The 19960-nt window shown below is 37.1% G+C and overlaps 1 protein-coding gene across 10 annotated transcripts in view; it reads right to left on the bottom strand.

Moving 5' to 3' along the window:
- Nucleotides 1–19960, bottom strand: part of PDE4D (phosphodiesterase 4D) — a 697708-nt gene that overhangs the window by 135378 nt on the left and 542370 nt on the right. The window contains exon 1 of one of the 10 annotated variants that reach the window (XM_087927255.1): nt 15063–15328. The exons of the other annotated variants lie outside the window; for them this stretch is intronic. Within the exon in view, the coding sequence (XP_087783381.1) occupies nt 15063–15127 (65 nt within the window). The 5' untranslated portion in view covers nt 15128–15328. Of the gene's footprint in view, nt 1–15062; nt 15329–19960 lie in introns of those variants that run through there. 10 annotated transcript variants of the gene reach the window in all.

Below are 19960 nucleotides of genomic sequence, written 5' to 3'. Positions count from 1 at the left end.
GGGCGTGGGAGTGGCCAGCACGTGATGCATCCGGCCCATGGGCCGGGAGTTTGACAGCCTTGCACTAAAGCAAGGAAAATGTTTCTTGGCTATTTCCTTAAAGAAAGCAGGAACAAAGGTAAGAGAACAAAGTGAGAGAGACTTAAGGGACAAGGCCAAAGGAACAAAAGGAAAGCAAAAGAAAAGACACCTAATCACCACTATAATGCAGCTATGAAATTAGTATTGTAGCTACAGCTACTTTGAACAGATGAGCAGCATATAAATTTAATAAGTAAATAAATACAACTGTGCAGCGCTTTAATGAGAATCACCCAGAAAATGGGTGTTAACAAAGCACCTGTTTGCAGCTCCATAATGTAGGTTATATTTTGTTGAGACTCTCAGAGTCTCTAATTATTTCCACACAGTGGCTGCAAAAAAACTCACAAAACTTCAGTTTAATAATTTCATCCTTCAGAACCCTCTCTCCCAGTGAAGTCAAACAAAAAGCAAAACATCGCTGGAATAGAATTTTAGAGTCTTGGTGCCATCACCGAGAAGGCCCCAGTCATCATGCAGTTTGCTATTTTTGCATGAGAATATCCAGAAAAGACTCTGGTCCTGACTTCAGTGATTGCTTTTAAAAGCTGAGCAAGAGTTCTTCGGCCATAATGAAGCAAACGTTGTGGGATATCAAAACTGTCTGGCAGTTGTATAACTTACAGAAATTAGGTTTACACAAATCCTGATATATTCATGAACATTACAAACTCCTATAACAACACAGGGTATCTCAAAATATCAACCAGGATACTAAAAAGCGAAGGGACAGATGCAATGGCTGGGCTGTTGAAGTTTACCCTAATCCCCATGCCTTCCTGGTCTTGATTTTGCAAGTTGTAATAACCTCTAGTTTAACTATGATTTAACTATAACTGCCACTACCTTTTTAATGCACCAAGAAACAAAAATTATTGACAAGACCAGAATCAAACAATCCTGGAAATACATTTTTAACTAGACTTTTGATTTTGATGAGGAGAATGTCAGAGAATAAAATACTAATATCAATGCTGTTCTTTTGTTTCCTAAATCAAAGGCTCCTATTGTTTCCAGGAAGAAAGAAAAAATGATGTCAGTTCCAATTGTGAAGCCCTCAGATCAAAGCGCATCAAAATATCCAGAATGCCCCTTGTATGTATGTAACAACACAAGAATGTAACAACACAAGATAGTGTTCTGTTTATAACTTTACTTCAGTTAAGAAAAAAAATATTTGTCTTTGAATCTCAGATGGATAAAATTCTCATTTCCTAATTATTTATCAACTTTTGTTTTCAAAGAAGACCAAAATATTTTCCCCAAGCTAAAAAAACTAGTACTGTAACTAAGGGAAGGATTCCACAACAACATCCATTTCCCTTTTCTCAAATACAGAAGTTGTGTTGTCAGTAATTAAAACTTTAGCTAAAGATTAAAACTTTAGCTAAAGACAGTTGGGTGCACACAAGAGATTACATTGCACTGGAAAGCTTAAATATTTGTACTGGCTAAGCTTGGAAAGTTTCCCACAAACACCACACAAGATCAGGGCAGCACTTCAAATTTGAAATTAGTGTCTTTTGGAGACTAGGCTGATGTGCAATGAATACTGCTGTGCAACTCCTTGACACAAATGCATCTTTTCCTAGATTTATGCCACAATTGTGAAGGACAGTCATTTAAATGCATAACTATTTTTTATAATAAACTTTTTTATTTTATTTAACAAACATTCCATCTTTTCTTTGTACAGTGTGTTGTCTAGGTACAAATATCTTGCGCAGATTATTTGGGGTTAATACAATTTCTTTACCATAACAACAATTACGTCACATTCTTATTTTGAACTAGTATACATAATATATCTTATCATTGTAACCATCCCCTTCTTAACCTCTTCCGTCTATAAATATATTCATATATGCTCTATATATGTATCTTCTATGTTCATATTTTTAATTTCCATTTTCTTTTCCAACCATTGATAAATTGATTCCCAAATCATATAATATTCATTCAGTTTGTTTGTTTCCTTTAATTGCCAGTGTTAATCTATTCATTCTAATATTTTCCTAATCACATTCTCTTCTATCAGAATCTTTTCACCTTTCCAGTTTTGAGCAAATACTATTCTAGCTGCAGTTAATACATGAGTAATTAAATATGTCTTTTCTTTACTATAACTTTCAGATATCATCCCTAACAAAAGTATTTCAGGTTTTAGGTCTATATGTTTTATCATCTTTTCCAACTACGTGTGTATTTTTGTCCAAGATCTCTTAGCTTCAGTACATGTCCATCACATGTGATAATATGTTCCGGGTATCTGGTGGCATTTCCAATATTTAGCTGATTTACCTTGAAACAACTTTGCCAGTCTTGCCGGCGCAAAATGCCGTCTATAAAACATCTTATATAAATTGTCTTTATATGCTGTTGACATTGTTTAAAAATGTAGCTATTTTAACCATTTGTCAACAGAAATGACATGAGTGAACACTACATGTCTTTTTCCCTTTAATCCAAAACCCTGTGCAGCCCTGCCACTCTATTCCAGATATGCAAATGGAAGGAAATGATGCCTTAACTTTCCTATTACCATCTATTTTAACAATTAAAAATCAGAACTGAGACACTGTTACTTCTTGGTCAAATGTAATCAGTACAGTTTCCTCAATTTTTTTCCACACAATTCTAAAAAAATAAATATCACTTTAACAGAGCTGGTGTTGAAAATGTTATCGTTTCCTAATCCTCCCCTTTCTGTGAAACCTTAGAAAGTAACCTTGAGAAGAGTAATCTCTGCATTGCCTGAACAGACTCAAAAACATTCCCTATTCTCAGAACAAAACCTTGTCCCTAACTGAGTTCAACAAGATCAGCAAAGTTTAGCACCCAGCCAGCTTCACCAGAAATAGTCCTGAGATCTAGCAAAATTCCCAAATGAAAGAGAAACGTTGGGAGTTCCCAAGTTCAAAAGGCACTAAAAGGTTGCTGGTTACCAATTTCAAAATGTTATTTGCTAGAAGCAACTAGCCTGACTGAATTGTTTTTCAAGATAATGTAGTAGATTTGGCATAAGACCAGGTCCCAAGTGGAATGGGGGAATTGGGACCAATATCTCATGGATGGGACAGAGAGGCCTGAATACGTTGTGTTTAAATTCTGTGACCCCATGCAGCCACACTCCTGATCTGTTTCAGGAAGTTTCTAAAAAATTCTGGAAAACACATTGTCTGACCACATACATAAATAAAGCTCTGGAGGATGGGAAGGAAAATATAATATTACACACTCAAATCCAAGTGTCAAAGTGACCCAAGGCATAAGGCCACTATTGGCCAGTCCCAATCAGCATTTTGGACAACAGAAAGATTACATGTGCAAAGAAAGAAATTTTAGTTCACTATTTGCTACATATTTAGTTCTACCTTATTGTTACCCAGCCTCTGATTATGTACATTTTCTTAGTATTTTCATCAGCTGGCTGACTTGATCTAGCAACTCATTTATGTTATGGAAAGAAATATAAGCCTATTAATATATATCCATCTCCTTCCCCATCAGTCATTATCCCTGTGAATAACCCTTCTTTTTGTAAAAAATATTTTCAATCTATCTGTTTGAAATTTGGTCACCACATAAAAAAGTCTTTTACATTTTGCTACATTCTGTCCTAAAACAACAACATTTAAAAAAAATGTTATACTTTCACAGGCAACCTCTTCGGTTCCATCAAATAGGACCCAGGATTCAAAAATCTACAGAAATTCCTCAGTTTCTAGGACAGATTTTCCCTAATGGGTACTGTCAAAATATGTCATACCACAACTTCTGTCATGGTGGGCTTGTTGTGATATGAAATGTACTAGTTTACAGTATCAAGTTTTCTTCCACCAGAAATAGATTTTCTGCAAAACCTCCACTGGGTATTTTCAATGAGCTTCAACACTTAATATGAAATAAAACATTCTTCTACCTACTAATTCAATTCACTCTGTGAGGGTCCTCTATTTACCATTTTACATGTTAAAGTTGGCTTTGATGCAGTGCAAGTAGTCCTCAACTTACAACCACAATTGACCCTCAATTTTTTTGTTGCTAAGCAAGACAATTGGTGATTTTTGGTCCAGTATATCAGTGCAGTTGTCCAATTAGTAATATGATTGTTAAGTTAATCTGGCTTCCCTGTGACTTTGCTTGAAGGTCGCAAAAGGTGATCACATGACCCCGGGACACTACAACAGTCATAAATACATGTCAGTTGCCAAGCATCTGAATTTTGATCATGTGACCTTGATGATGATGCAGTTGTAAGTGTGAAAAAACTCTTTTTCAGTGCTGTTGTTAACTCTGAACAGGTACTAAAGGAATGGCTGTAAGTCAAGGGCTATCCATATTGGTATATTGGAGAACTTAGAGGGAAGATAGATCAGGGGTGTCAAACTCACATCGTCACAGTGGCATCACGTGATGTATCAGGACTTTTTCCCCCTTCACCAAACTGGGTGTGGGCATGGCCAGCATGTAATGCATCCAGCCCTTGGGCCGAGAGTTTGATAACCCTAAAATAGATGATCTGTTTGGTTTCAACCCAAAGAAGTGCAAAAATGCAAATTCTGTGTATGCCAAAGTTGAGAGGAAAATTGGGATTATCAAGAAAGCTAGAGCAGGATAGTAGAATTAAAGTAGAAAGGACAGGTTTCACAGCAATTATCCTTATGGCTTTTAGCTGTGAAGGAACCATTAGCATTTGACCAGTACTACGAATGACCACTAGTGACTGTCTAATCCACATCCCTGCCATGCTGACTGAAAATTATTACCAACAAACCCTAAGATAAAAATATAAAATTTTACTATAACAAAGAAAGCGAGAGAGTCTAAAAATGCTCGATTTTAACTGTCTTCCTATCAAATTAGAACACAACTGATGCAAACATAAAAATGACGTAAGGTTGCCATTCTACGAACCCTTGGATCGTACAGGTACTCCTTGACTTACAACCATTTGTTTACTGACTGTTTAAAATCACAACAGCACTGAAAAATATGACTTATGACCAGTTTTCACACTTACAGCCATTGCTGCATCCCATGGTCCTGCGATTAAATTTCATTGGCAACTTATTTATGACAGCTGTACTGTCCCAGGGTCATCTGATCCCAATTTGTAACCTTCCCAACTGGCTTCCGACAAGTAAAGTCAATTGAGGAGACCAGATTCACCAACCAACCACAATGATTCACTTAACAACTGTTACCAAAAAGTCATACAATGGTTTTTTCCCCCCCAGTAGTCTGCCATTTTAATCAAAACTATTTCAAGCAGCTTTTTTTTTGTGCTTTCAGAATTGCTAAGTTTCAAATATTGCAAAAGTGCTTTTGTCAACTAAGGTCATGCAGAGAAAATATCCAGCATTATTTTTGCTTCTAATATTTATTTTGATAAAATACATTTGTTTCATAATTTATTTCAAAGGAAAGGGGGAAAACAGAGAAGTAGTCATGGGTGAAACAGGACATCCTTGACCTAGCTTAGACAACAGCTCATGTGAAGGTCCCATTTTCCCCATACAAACATCTGTCTGATCTTCTGTAGCCTCTCAGGAGTCCCATAATTCCATTAAAGGGAATATACCATGTTTCCCATGTTAGAGAATTTCTGCTTCAATAATTTGCAGAAACTTTTCACTTCATTTTTTTTATCACACGTTTGTTGTAGAATTTCAGAAATTTGTGGCCAGATATATTAATACCATAATTTAGGAATGATAGCTGAAATTCTGTAATTAGGAAATCCTGTTATTAAATGTGCAACTACTTTCAAATAACACATGAGAAACTATGTTCTATTTTTTGGTATGTGTTATGTATTTTTTCATACTAAACATGGACTTTATCATAAAAGTACTCCTAGATCCATGCCACTCAAATCAACTGTAAGCACTTAAATATATTTATCAGTAAAGGTTATTTTTATCCCGTTACAAAGAACTGATGGCATATTCCTCACACACATTGGAAATAGAAAACCAACTTGGACCATAGGAAAACTACAGTCCTTTAAGCTAATTCTCTGCAATGCTGTAATTAACAGCACAAATGTTCTACATTAGACTAGTTTGTAAATATGGTTGTTGTTTTTGAAAACATATTAATTTTTGTTGTTGCTTTTTTGTTCATCCCAGACTTAACAAATGTTAATAAAAAAGACTGATAGTGAACATGGAAAAGAGAAGAACAAGAAGAAGAAGAAATGGTAAAAATCACAAAATATAAAGATTTGCAAATAGAAATAGCATGATTGTGGCAAAGGAAAGCAAGGATAGTACCAAAAGTAATTGGTGCCATGGATGCAATCCCAAAACTTTGGGACTACCACTTGAACACTACTGGCATTGACAAAATCACCATCAGTCAACTGCAAAAGGCAGCTTTACTTGAAATAACTTGCATCCTGTGACAATACTTCTAAAACTATCAAACAACAATATCTGCATATCTCATGTCCTTGGGAAGGACTCAGGAGATGGATAAAAATGTCAAATCCAAAGAACACCTGGTTGACTATGCAACCAACAATAATAACCTGCTCATGCTGGCAGCTGACTATCTAATCCTGGGTAATAATGTCTCACCATTAGCCATTTCTCCTTCAGGACTAGTAACTAGTGTGGAGCTCCCAGTCAACCTTCCATCATTTATTGACCACCTTTTGACCTCCAGGCCTCCTTCTGATCCTCTGCTATTTATTGATCCCTTCGATAAGTCCAAATGACTTTTGGATCAGCATTGATCATTAGCAGGAATTTTGTGCTACAATGTAATATACTACGACATAGTACTTGGCTGATCAAGGTACAGGAATTTTTTTCTCCAACTTTGGCAATCAAATGCAAGAGTTAACCCAGTAATACATTATCTTTGACTATCAATTTGCATTTTTGATAACATCCAAAAATATCCTGGCTGGGCAATCACCAAGCTTGGCCTAACACAAAATCATTCCCAGAATAAGTATGTAATGTAGACAGAGCACAATTCTACTCAGATATATTTGGATTTGAATTTAATAGTACTCCCAAACTTCTAAACAAACTTTCAGTCCATTTTCCAGTACCATAAAAAGCAATTTCCAGAAAATAGACTTGATTGTTCAGTATTACGTTCCATGAATCTTCTTCCAAGTAAAAATGTCAAAAGCTGCAATCTACGCACTCTTGAACTGAAGCCCACTGATTCACTATTCCTGAGTCTGGCTTTAAACAGCAGCCATAAGTAAATGTGAATTAAATTATAATGAATAAATAGAAATAATTCTCAAGGCTCTAAATTTAGAAAAAACAGCTTTAATTTAATTTGGGGTTTATATCGATGAGAAGCCAAGACTTAAGTTTATCTGAATGAGGCGATACAGCAGCATCCCCTCTGCATAGGGATTGTAAATTGAGACAAGAAGTCCATTACTTTTCCTGGCACCTGAAGTTTGGTATCAGGGAGTGGGCTAAGAGGTTTGTAGAGCTTGAAAACTGACCTTGGAATCTACAGTCTTGTTCTTTCAGTACCGCATAACCAACCTGCAACCCCATAGAATCAAGTTCCATAGTTGAATGTTATTGTGGACTCTTCACACAATAGTTTATATTTAAAGGATAGTCTATTGAATGAGTGTGCACATATACATTTATTGAAGTAGATATTTGTTGTTTGCAATATTGCAAATATTTTCCCTAATGCAGGTATGTTTTTTGGCAAGAAGTGTGAATTTTCTCTGTTTGCTTCAAAAAACAAGCTGAAAGCATTTTACTCCTATTCTTATTGACCATGCAAGCAAAACGAAAAAAGAGAAGACTAAATGCCAATCAATGGAGGAATGGTTGGTGTAGATGGCAGAATTTGCAGCAATCGCAAAACTGATTTGAAAGACAAAGGCAAAAGACAATAATTACATTCACTGGTGACTGGAAACTCTTTATGGACCTTCTGCTGAAAATGGGGGAAAATGAATTTGATTTATGGATTTGAATTGTTATTACTTTGCAAAACATTTATTTGATAGATTTTTTTTTCAAAAAAGGAACATTAGACTTTTAGAAAATATGGAATAGGATATAGATTAACAGAGTTGGAAAGGACCTTGGAAGTCTGTTCAACCTCCTGCTCAAGCAGGAGTCCCTACACCATTCTGGACAAATCTCTTCTTAAAAATCTCCAGTAATGGGGCACTCACAACTTCTGGATGTAAGCCATTCCACTGATTAAGTGTTTTCACTGTCAGGAACTTGCTCCTTAGTTCTAGGTTGTATCTCTCTGTGATAAGTTTCCATCTGCTACTTCTTGCCTTGCCCTTAGTTCCTGCCCCTCTTCTCTGTGACAGCCCCTCGATATTGAAAGACTGCTATCATGTCACCCCTAGTCCTTGTCTTCATTTGACTAGACATATTCAGTCCCTGCAATCATTTATCATATGTCTTATCCTCCAGCCCCTTAATTATCTTTGTTGCTCTTCTCTCTATCCTTTCTAGAGTCTCAACATCTTTTTTGTATTGTGACGACCAAAACTGGACCCAGTATTCCAAAGTATGGCCTTACCAAAGCAGTATAAAGCGATACTAACACTTCATGTGACCTTGATAGTGTCCCTCTATTGATACAACCTAGGACTGCATTGGCTTTTTGGGCAGCTGTAGCACACATCTGGCTCATATTTAAGTATTTTTATATACATTTGCATTGAAATTTTGTTATTTCTATGCAAATAGAAAAACAATTGTATAGAAAAACAATTGTTTGTGCACTTTTGAGTCAGTATTGACTTCTGGCAGCTGTCAGTAGTTTCTTGGCAAGTTTACTTGGAAGTAGTTTGTCACTGCTTTTTCCTATGGCTGAGAGAAAGGGACTGCCCAAGGTCATCCAATTGGCCCAAGGTGGGACTAGAATTCTTGGTCTCCTGGTTTCTATCCTGATGCCTTAATCATTGCTCCAAAATGTCTCTCTATGAAAACAGCTACATTAATTGAAATAGTAAGAAAATAAATCCCATATGTATTTCATATAGAAGAAGAATATACATAGGTGACCTTGAATGCCTGCTCCATCTGCTGTGATCAAATTTAATGCACACCTCTATTTAGCATTCTTTATTTCTGAATTATAGGGCTCAGGTGGTGTTTTGGAAAACAGAACAAAGTCCCCCAAAATGGTATCCTGCAAATATAATGAACTTGTGGTTCTATCATTTTCATCTGTGAATTATAGAAGATGAAGCCATTCGTATGGATGGCACCAAATTGGGAAAGGCCGAACAATAGGGAAGACGATACCTTTTAAAAGAGAGCTACAGGATGACCATTTTCAAACAGAGGTCAGATCTTTTACAAGCAGGACATATGCAGTGGCATCTATAGGAGAGGTCAAAGTGGGTACATTGGTAAATCTGGTGGATCTGGATATGCATTTTGCCATATCTGCCACTACGATGACCCAGAGTATATCAGAAATATAACAAAAACCAAAATGTAAATAACAGTCCTTTAATGCCTTCAACTTGGCTTCACTGTTAATTGTTCACAGTGGAGGAGTAAACTATTTTCAAAATAACATTTCAAAGAAAAGAAACACAGTTCAAATTCAAAGAGCCAATAACAAAGCAAAAACTAAAAACAAACCACACTGAATAAAGTTCCACGACAGACCAGGATAAATAATTGCCAACTTCAGGAAGATAACCAGGTACAGTCTGTTGGAAGAACACTAACCAAGATTAACCTTCTCTAGGAATAAAACACTAATTTGTCTCCAGCGTCTGTTAGCATGCAGGTTCAAACTCTTATGCAAATCTTACACCTGCAATCCATGAAGAGGATCATGGCCCTTTCCTCCCGAGTAGACCACGTTTTACCCTGATCTTCTCCTCCCTGGGTGACCTAGGATAGATAGGGGATGGGCCTGGGTCCTCCTCTGACTGCTCAGATGGCCTCTGCCCTTCCCCAGCCTCATCCACCACCTCTGGAGCTACACTTCCACTCCCTGTTGGCTGTTCCTCCTCTCCCTCAGAGACAATCTCCACCAGAGGCATGACAGCCTGCCTGTTTTGGCCCATCTCCAACGACACTACTGGTTGTATAACATGACCAGTCTACAGCAAGTCTATCAAACAGGTCTAGAAAGAAAGGATTGTTTCTTTAAGTAATAATTCTAGTAAGTACAAACATATAAAATAAAACAAACTTGGAAGTTAACCTCAATTGTTCAATAAATATATTTATTAGTATAATTTTTACAAAGCACTTGTAAAAGGTTTTTTTAGTTCATTTTTATCCTAAGCCCCTCTGCATCGTAGCTTTTATTCCTTCCATAAAATCTCATAACCAAATGGCTCCATCAACACTGAATTCAGGATATTCCAAATTCAGCTTTGGAATGAATGAATGACTGTTGCTCATGTTCAGAATTTGTTTTTTCCTTACTACTACATACTGAAATGTTTTCAGGTAGCAGACAGCAGAAAAGACAAATAATTTAAGGAATCACAAACTGTAGCCCTGAAAACCTGAAAGGAACTATGAAACTATGAGAAACTATAAGTGAAACTATGAATTAATTTGTAGTTCAAATTTGGTGGAAGAGGGTGAAAATGACAAAGATTTATTTAAATAATAACTCCCCAAGATTTAGGGCTTTTAAGATCCACTGACTTAAGTATAAGTAAAAAGTAAAGAACACGATGAAAAATCTCTTCCTCCAAAATCATTCCGTCTTTTCAAAAGTTAAATATTTCATATTCATTTGACACAGAAGTACACCAGATCAAACAAAACATCTTTCAAGCCACATTGGCTCTCTGCTTAGTTCAATAGGCTTTTTAAAAAAAAACAAAAAAATCATATTATATTATGATTTGAGATGATATATAATATATGATGGTCTTGTATAGTAATACATGATATGATGTCCCTACATCATCTGTGTCAAGACCCACACAGCTGGGCAAGATTTGGGAAACAAAAGCTGCAAAGATTTCAAGAAGGTATCTTTAATATTAGCAGGGACTAAATACAAAATCTTGGAAAGCATAAGAGGAATTTCCCAACTTCTTTTATAGAGAGTTACTATAATTAAGGTAAATAACTTGGGTCTTCTCAGATTTCTCTCCAGCTGGGCTAAATGTTTATGGAAGGAGCTGCTTGTATATTTTAGATCATTTATGACTGTGTTGTCTTCCATTCCTTTACTCAACAACCCCATCTGCCTCTCTCGGTCCCTAAACACTAGAACAGGGATCTTCATATTTGACAGCTTTAAGACCGGTGGACTTCAACTCCCAGAATTCTTCCTCCAGTCATGTTAGCTCAGGAACTCTGGGAATTGAAGTCCACAAGTCTTAACCTTGCAAAGTTTGAAGACCCTTGCACTAGAGAATCTCAGATACCTTCTCTGGCACCCAGTAACCTTTTTTGCTGTTCCTGTTTCTGCCCAGGACAGCCAGTATGTTGGAATTTAAAACCCTTCTTTCTACTGATTTTGACTTTTCTTCTTTTATAAATTTTACTGTCCTAATGTGGAGCAAAGGCATTCAGTGTACAATACTGTTGTAAACTGAAGCTTTACTAACATGGGTTATAAAAAATACAACCCTATAAAATTTTTAGTTAGATAAGACTGGAGAAAAACCAAAAAGCATCCTTGAGATGGTGTGAATAGCAGGGATCTGGTTGCATTGCACTGAATAGTACAAATATGCTGGCACTTAAGTCCTTGTGGAAACCAATAGGAAGACTGAGTTTCATAAATCAGACTCAGACTTACTCAGTCTCAGGGACATGTCCTTTGTGGCTAAACAGGATCTTCCATGGACATTTTGTGCAAGTAATGGTTGTTCAAATTCAGAATGTGCCAGAGATTTGAAAGTTTAAAAAACACCTAATATATTTCTAGACTTCTAACTTATTTTTGAATAAGGCTATTTTAGACTATAGTTATGTAGTAGTCTGCCAATTACATAAATTGAGCATGCTAGGATGAAGCCTGTCACCTAGATTTCTTCTTGACATGGTGGTTTTGATTATACAGAGAAGTTCATTTTTATGAATAGTTTTTAAACATCAAACAGCAGAAGAGTCCTTAATAGAGTACTGTTGTTTTTACATTTCAACATGCATTAACTAGATTTTTCCAACTGTCATCATGCACTCCCCTGTTCACAATGAAATTATTCCGAGACAACAGCTTGGATAATTAACAATAAAGATCTGCAAGAATAAGGCCACCCTGATAGACAAATGGATGGTGCTACCCCCTGAGGGATTAGATGAAAGCAGGAAGATGGAGGCAGAACATGCAGTAACTGAGTATCAAAGATATGGACAACCCACAGTCCAAATTGCCCTTCTACATAGCTGATTAGAAAGAAATTCCTAATGAGTTAAATTCTTCTCCCCCCACCCCCAATGTAATTTGTGCTACTTGCATCATGAAAAATAATGGTAAAATAGAAAAAAACATGATTTTGAGAGTAGGGGTGTATGTTGGAGGCAGCATACAAGGAAGCAAACTTCTTTACAGTTCGATGAGATTGGGAGAAGGGAAACGTACATGCAAATACATCTGTTATAGGGAATGTATATGAGCCAATTTGTTGTAGTGGAGAAGGCACCAGGCTAAAAATCAGGAGACAGCGAGTTCTAGTCCCACCTTAGGCATGAAGCTAGCTGGATGTCACTTTCTCTCTCAGCTCAACTCACCTCACATAGCGCTGTTGTGAACGAAGGGGTATTAAGTACGTTTTCTGTCATTAGATATTTATAAAGTAATAAAGGTGGGATGAAATCTAATAAATAAATAAAAATAAATGTGTGGGGCATATATTTGCTAATACGTGCACGTGGGATTATCTGCTCATCACCTACTGTTGTATGTGGCTAGTAGGAGGGACCTGCCTCTTAGTAAATTCTGTATTAGTAGGAATATTAAAATGTCTATAAGTATCTGATAAATACTTTATTGGAATGCTTTATTATGAAAAAAGCATTCTGCCTTCATTTTATTAACTTGAAAACAGAATATTTAAAATGTTTAACTTGCTATGTACATGATTTACATCTATAAAGATCAGGATTATGCTCAAAGGACAATAATCTGTGATAGCTAGCAATATTTTTGATTCCAAATGTTTTGCTTCAAAATTGCCTTGGACCCTCAAGAGCTACACAAGAGAACGCTTAAAACCGTATCCAACACTGCTATGGGATCATTACCATTACTTTTACACTTTGAAAATATGTCAATAACCATGCAAACAAATAAAACAAAGAATCATATAATATTATCTGGCTGCTGGAGAAAAAAAACGAAGATTAGTGAAATAACATAAAAGTGGATACACGCACACACACACACACACGTGATTGCAACAACAACAAAAAATCCAAGCTATAGAATATTTCTCTGTGCAACGAAGTGAAATTCTCCAACATTGGTTGGGATTTTGCCTGAATACGGACTGTCAGTTATAGACTTATGACTACAAAGTTAAACAAAAGATGCTTCTTCCTGCTTTTGTAACTGAGAGCTGGCAACAGTTTACTGTGAAGACTCCAACTGTGTCATATTGCGCCGTTGACGTAGATTAACTAAATCTACTGCAACTCATGCTGGAGGCATGAAACATGTAAAAAGTGAAGCTGAATGGAATGCATTTTACTGCATCTTGTTAATAATATTATATATGGCATGTATCACCTACTATTATCTATTTTAACAAAACTGTATGGATTCATCGTGGATTAGTAGCACTAATGAAGCTATCTAAGCTATTTCAAATTGTGGCCGATCCTTTAAGGAAAATACAGAAAAAATCCTGATTCAATGAAGAAATTGACAATCTAAAATACATATAATGATCCCTTCATTTGATCAGAATAATAGGAAATAGCATGATATATGTACTTGAATTGTTTCTTTGCTCTTGTGTCTATACATGCAACAATAAGGGGAGGGAAGATATAAGTAAAAGTGGCAGGATGTCAAAGCATCTAGAAATAAAACAGGATATGCCTACAAGGCATAAGTAAGAATGAATTTGTCCTTCTTGGATTAACATCCTGAAAAGTCCTATAATTTACAGAACCATAACAAAAAAAAATGTGGTCTGATTAGTAAACTGACAATATCATTCTATGGATTTATTTAAAAGTTCTAGTTTGATCCTTCTGGCTCTATTGTGTTATATATCTTGCATATTTTAGGTTGCAACTTTAAGGAGGACTACAAAATTGTACTTAATGAAACTGTTGTATTTCCAAATATTCAAAGTTCCTCACGTGTGTTTCTGACCCTATTTGATAAATGATTCCCCATTTAACTGAAGTGAAATAGAAAACTATGCATAAGGAAAAGGTGACTTGCCAAAGGCCATCTAATTAGTTCATGCCAAAGCTGAAATTTACCTGAGAACTATCTTGGCATGATCTGATCTCTGGACTAATGGAATAATTTATGCATACATGCTTAAGTCATCAGTGATACTAAATTTAGTTCTTTTAGTACCAAGTAAGTGGGATTACTGATCGTAGATGCACAAAATTGTACTATTAACACAATATCACACCAGTATTTGTAATACTATTAATATAGGTCTCTTCAAAAAGATATTTTTTATTAGCAGAGTATAGATGGTAAATTCTCACCCCTGACAAACCACAAGATCTGTTATTCCTCAATCAATTAAAATGCACACAGTATGAACAAAGATTGCAAAATACACACCCTTTAAAATAATGATCCGCCTGCCCCTCCGTTCAAATTACATGTCTCTTTTCAAACAGCAGCAAGCATTCATGAAAATAATAAGTCAGTGTAAGACACAACCATGTTGCATAGAGCAAGGCAAGGATTATTTCCAATATTGGTTTACCGATTCCTCCAAATCTTTCAGATTAGTAGGCATAATTTACTAACACACCACACACAACAGAATGCAAAGCAATCATAGATACAGAGCTAGGATTAGGAAAGGGAGGGGGAAACCACATTACCAAGTTGCATCGGAGGTTCTTAAAGAGCTGGTGGAACGGGATCTCGGTTTCATTATAATACTCATCGTGCAAATAACAATCCAGCGCTCCTTAGCAGCAGCACTTCAATTCTTTTCACACTTCTTCCATCCCATACTTTCTGTTTGCCAAGGAGATCGAAAGGAGACACTTCCAAAGAAACATATTCCAAGTAAGAAACCAGGATCTTCGAGATGATTTCTAAAGTACTGAAGCTCTTTGCTCATTCTTCGTATTTATGCTAGGACTGTTTGGAAGTGACAGTGCTGTTCTCTTCTGCCTTGCACTGCTGGGGGAGGAACTGTGCTTAGAGTCAATTCTCCATCTAAGTCACATGGGAAGCAGAGCAGCCGAAAGAGCCTTGTCTTTTTTTTATATATATAAAAAATAAATTCCTCCTCTCTTAATCCTATAATAACAGGTTTAAAGGTCAGCCACTTTCTAAAATTGTTGATAAATGGTAAAAGGAGAAAATGAGTACAAGACATGAGTGTAGCAGGGAGTTTGCCGGAAAACGTCACTTTCAGAAATGCAAGGGTTAAATGGAAGCCCAACAGACCAGACCCCTTATTTTGACAAGAGGATTACCTGATATTTATGACCCTTGTTTCGATACAGAAGGATTCCTCTCTTTCCTTCTTGTTGGCTCACTCACACTTTTCACACAGTTTTTAGAAAGACAATCCAGTTGTTTTGTTACAGGCACAAATAAACACTGACTGTTTGAGGACTAAGTAACATCTGTTTGCTAGAATACCTTAAGATACTATAAGGAAGTTTAAATAAAATAATAAGCAGAAAGGGGAGTTTGCTACTCCTCTCTTATTCCCCTGCAAATACATGAATTTATCATTGCTTTCAGAGTGAACAATCTTATATGATGAAGTATGTTACTTTTGACTTTAGAAGTACATTCTGCTTAATTCAATGTGACATGAAGCCAAGAAATATATATACAGAATTGCAGGCAACATCTAGAATTTAACTAACATTTCCAAACAGTTATCAAGTTCAGTGAACTTTATCATATAAGCTTCTTGCCTAATAATAAAAAGCTCCTCCGAATGTATCTGATTTAAAATACATTCAGTTTGTGAAAGAGGCCGCACTGGAATTATTTATAGTGATTTATGTAACTAGACAGATATTTTTAAATTCAGTGGCACAGATCTGCTTTGGTAATTTGCTTTTTAAATGGAGGAAACTATGCCCTAAACAAGTGATTACATGCAGAGAAACTATTCCTTTATGCAATAGTTCAAGAACAGATTACGTCTTGCAAAGAATTCGGAAGAGAGCAGTTTTGGAAATGAAACCAGTTCCAGCAACCTTATTCTGCTGTTACATTATTCAGAAGATCTTAAAATGTAAAACAAGATATAGAGAATGAGATTTTTGTGGCTTCCTAGACAGACACCTATTAATAACCAGCTGGCATCAACCAAGGGTTATTTACTGTTTTCCAAAACATGCAGCATGATTTGTGCCTACACTTCATTGACAGGGATAATCTGTTGGCCCTCCAGGTCTACACCAGTCATCTGTATGCAAATTGTTCCACAATAGCACGAATAATTCCAACGAAGGATCAGCCCACAGATTCTCTTCATCAGTCTTCCAAGTTTTTATTTTCATATGTTCACTGGCAAATGCTGAGATATTTTAAAGGGGATCCTTGTTTGTTACTTCAAGCCCTGGATCTCAGTCATTTCTGTACCCTAAATATCACCATCATTCTATCAAAGGAACACAACTTGCCAACAAACCATGTTTTCCACAGACGATTATACAGGTAGTCCTTGACATGACCACAATTGAACCCAAACTTTCTGTTGCTAAGTGAGACAGTTGTCAAGTGAATTTTGCCCCATTTTATGACCTTTCCTGCCATAGCTGTTAAGTGAATCATTGCAGTTGTTAAGTTAATAACATGGTTATTAAGTGAGTCTGGCTTCCCCATTGACTTTGCTTGTCAGAAGGTCGCAAAAGGTGATTGCGAGACCCCAGGACCCTGCAATCATTATAAATATGAACCAAGTGCCAAATCCAAACTTTGATCATGTGACTATGGGGGTGCTACTATGGTCATAAGGGTGAAAAATGGTCATAAGTCACTTTTTTCAGTGTAACTTGGAGTGGTCACTAAATGAACTGCTGTATTGCTATATGCCAGGGGTCTTCAAACTTGACAGCTTTAAGACTTGTGGACTTCAGCTCCCAGAATTCCTCCTCCAGTCATGTTAGCTCAGGAATTCTGGGAGTTGAAGTCCACAAGTCTTAAACTTGCCAAGTTCGAAGACCCTTGCTATATGCATTCTCCTATCACAGTTACCAGTCATGGTAATTTTCAAGGTTCACAGAAAGTAGCAACATCGTCTATGTACCAACAAGCATCTGGATCCTTTGTGCAGCTTTGCTCTTTTGGGGTTCCTTGTCTTCCCACCCCCAACATTTTGATTTTCTGAAGTGTTGGATTGGAGTAAGACATGCATCTTACTTAAAGTCTTGCTGTGTAGCACTGGTATGCATAGTAACACTTGACAAATACTGAGGTTACAATATCTGCAAGCGAGCAAGTTAGTCAAACAGCCTTAAAAATATAATGCACAGAAAATGCATTAATATCTGCCAACATTCATATTTTTAATGGTATTTTTTTTAAAAATGTTGAAAGAGGATTGCTTAAACCTTTCCTCACAATCCATTTTCTTTATCAAAAGTATTATCCCAGCTGTTTCCCTGATCAAAAGTAACCTCTCAAGCTGCAGGGGGAAATACATTAGTTTCCCAATATACATATTTTCTGTATTCAGGCTATGAAAACACAGGATAAAGAAATGATACTACTCCACTCATATTATCTATCGTCTAGCACAGGGGTGTCAAACTCGTAGCATCATGGCAGCATCACCTGATGTATCGGGACTTTCCCCCTTCGCTAAACCAGGAATGGGCTTGGCCAGGGCGTGACACATCTGGGAGTTTGATAGCCCTGATCTAGCATAACTTGGCTATATATACCATAGTTTGGGTTTGTGGCTGGCATTATAACCAGCCACATGAGCAAAGAGATCTAACAGATGATCATCCCAAGAGAAAAATCTTCCAGATGCCCCAAACTATACGGACTCCCAAAAATACACAAAGAAGGCATACCTCTCAGACCCATACTCAGCTCCAGAGGAGCACCACTACAAAACCTAGTTAAACACTTAGCAAAGCAGCTACCGCCCCATGCTGAAGCAGCAGCTTCACATGTACAAAACTCATACCACTTCTTGGAAATGATCAAAGTTCTACATGTGGAACAAGAAGATCTGCTTGTAAGTTTCGACGTGGTTTCACTATTCACGCAAGTCCCGATAAAAGAAACTGTTGAAATCATCAAAAATAAATACCAACCAGCTAAACACCTCATGGAACTAGCAGAACACTGCTTAACCAACACATATTTCATATACAAACGACAAAGATACAAGCAAATTGATGGAGCCCCTGTGGGATCACCACTGTCACCCATCATTGCAAATCTGTTCATGGAAGCATTCGAATCCAGACCCTAGCTAATGCCATCCACAAACCCAAACTATGGTTAAGATACATCGATGGCACATTTGTGATTTGGCCCCATGGAAAAGAAAACCTAAAAAATTTCCTAACACACCTAAACAGCACACACCCCAAAATCAAGTTCACCATGGAAATGGAAACGGAAACAACCAACTACCATTCCTAGATGTACTAATCTACAAAAAAACAGATGGCACACTAGGACACACCGTATACCAGAAGAAAACACACACCAACCGCTACCTCAATGCCCAATCCCACCACCACCCAGCACAGAGAAACTCCATGGCCAAAACACTAATTGCCAGAACCAAATGCCTGGCAGACAAGACACACCTAAAGATTGAACTATGCACCCTGACTAAAGTACTGACAGCTAATGGCTTCCACAAAAGCAAAATCACCGGCTTGATCCACAAAAACACACTGAGACATAATGGAGACCTAGAAGATGAACAGACCTATGGAACAGCTGTCCTGCCCTACATAAGAGGTACTACAGACATCACATCAAGACTGCCTTCAAAACAGACAGAAAAATAGCAGCCATCCTTAGAAACTCCAAAGATAAAATTGACCCGGAAAACCAAGGCATATACAAAGTCCCCTGTGCATCATGCCCGGCCACATACATTGGACAGACCAATAGAAGAATAAGTACCCGCCTGGATGAACACAAAAATGCCATAAAAAGGCTGGAACACACTTCCTCACTAGTCCAACACATGAAAGCCACAGGTCATAGCATCGACTTCAATGGCACCAAAACCCTAGCCACTATAGAAAACCCCAGCTACAGAATTATCAGAGAAGCCATAGAGATTAAAAAAAGACCTGAAAGCAGGAATAGAAGAGATGACTCCACCAGACTGCACTCACAAACAAAAAAAATCTCCACACCACAAGCCAGGCAAACACCTGGGCACAAACAGACCCCCCCGATACCTCCAGCTCAAACACACCCCAACCAGGCACCCAGATGAAACCTAGCTTCCTAACTAATGATAGCCATCCATTTACTCAGAGCCAAGCTGCACTAAAAGCCTCCAATACAGGAACACAATGTTGCCAGCCAATCAAGACCAAAAAAGCCACAAAACAGACAGAAGATATTAGAAACACCAATCAAGTAGAACACAGAAAACTCCAAGACCAATAAACACAGACCAAGACTCCCAACCAATCAGGATGAAGAAAAAACCATTCTGGCACAGCTGTAGGCTAGCCCCAAATTTAAAACTGAAACGGCTGTGAAAGTCTGACTCACAGACGAACACAATACAGAAGCCTGATGATGGCAGATGAGATTC

Source organism: Pseudonaja textilis, chromosome 2 (assembly GCF_049901715.1).
Source record: "Pseudonaja textilis isolate UNSWEBS1 chromosome 2, rPseTex1.2, whole genome shotgun sequence".
NCBI classification, from domain to species: domain Eukaryota; kingdom Metazoa; phylum Chordata; class Lepidosauria; order Squamata; family Elapidae; genus Pseudonaja; species Pseudonaja textilis.
This window is presented reverse-complemented; position numbering and strand designations above follow the sequence as displayed.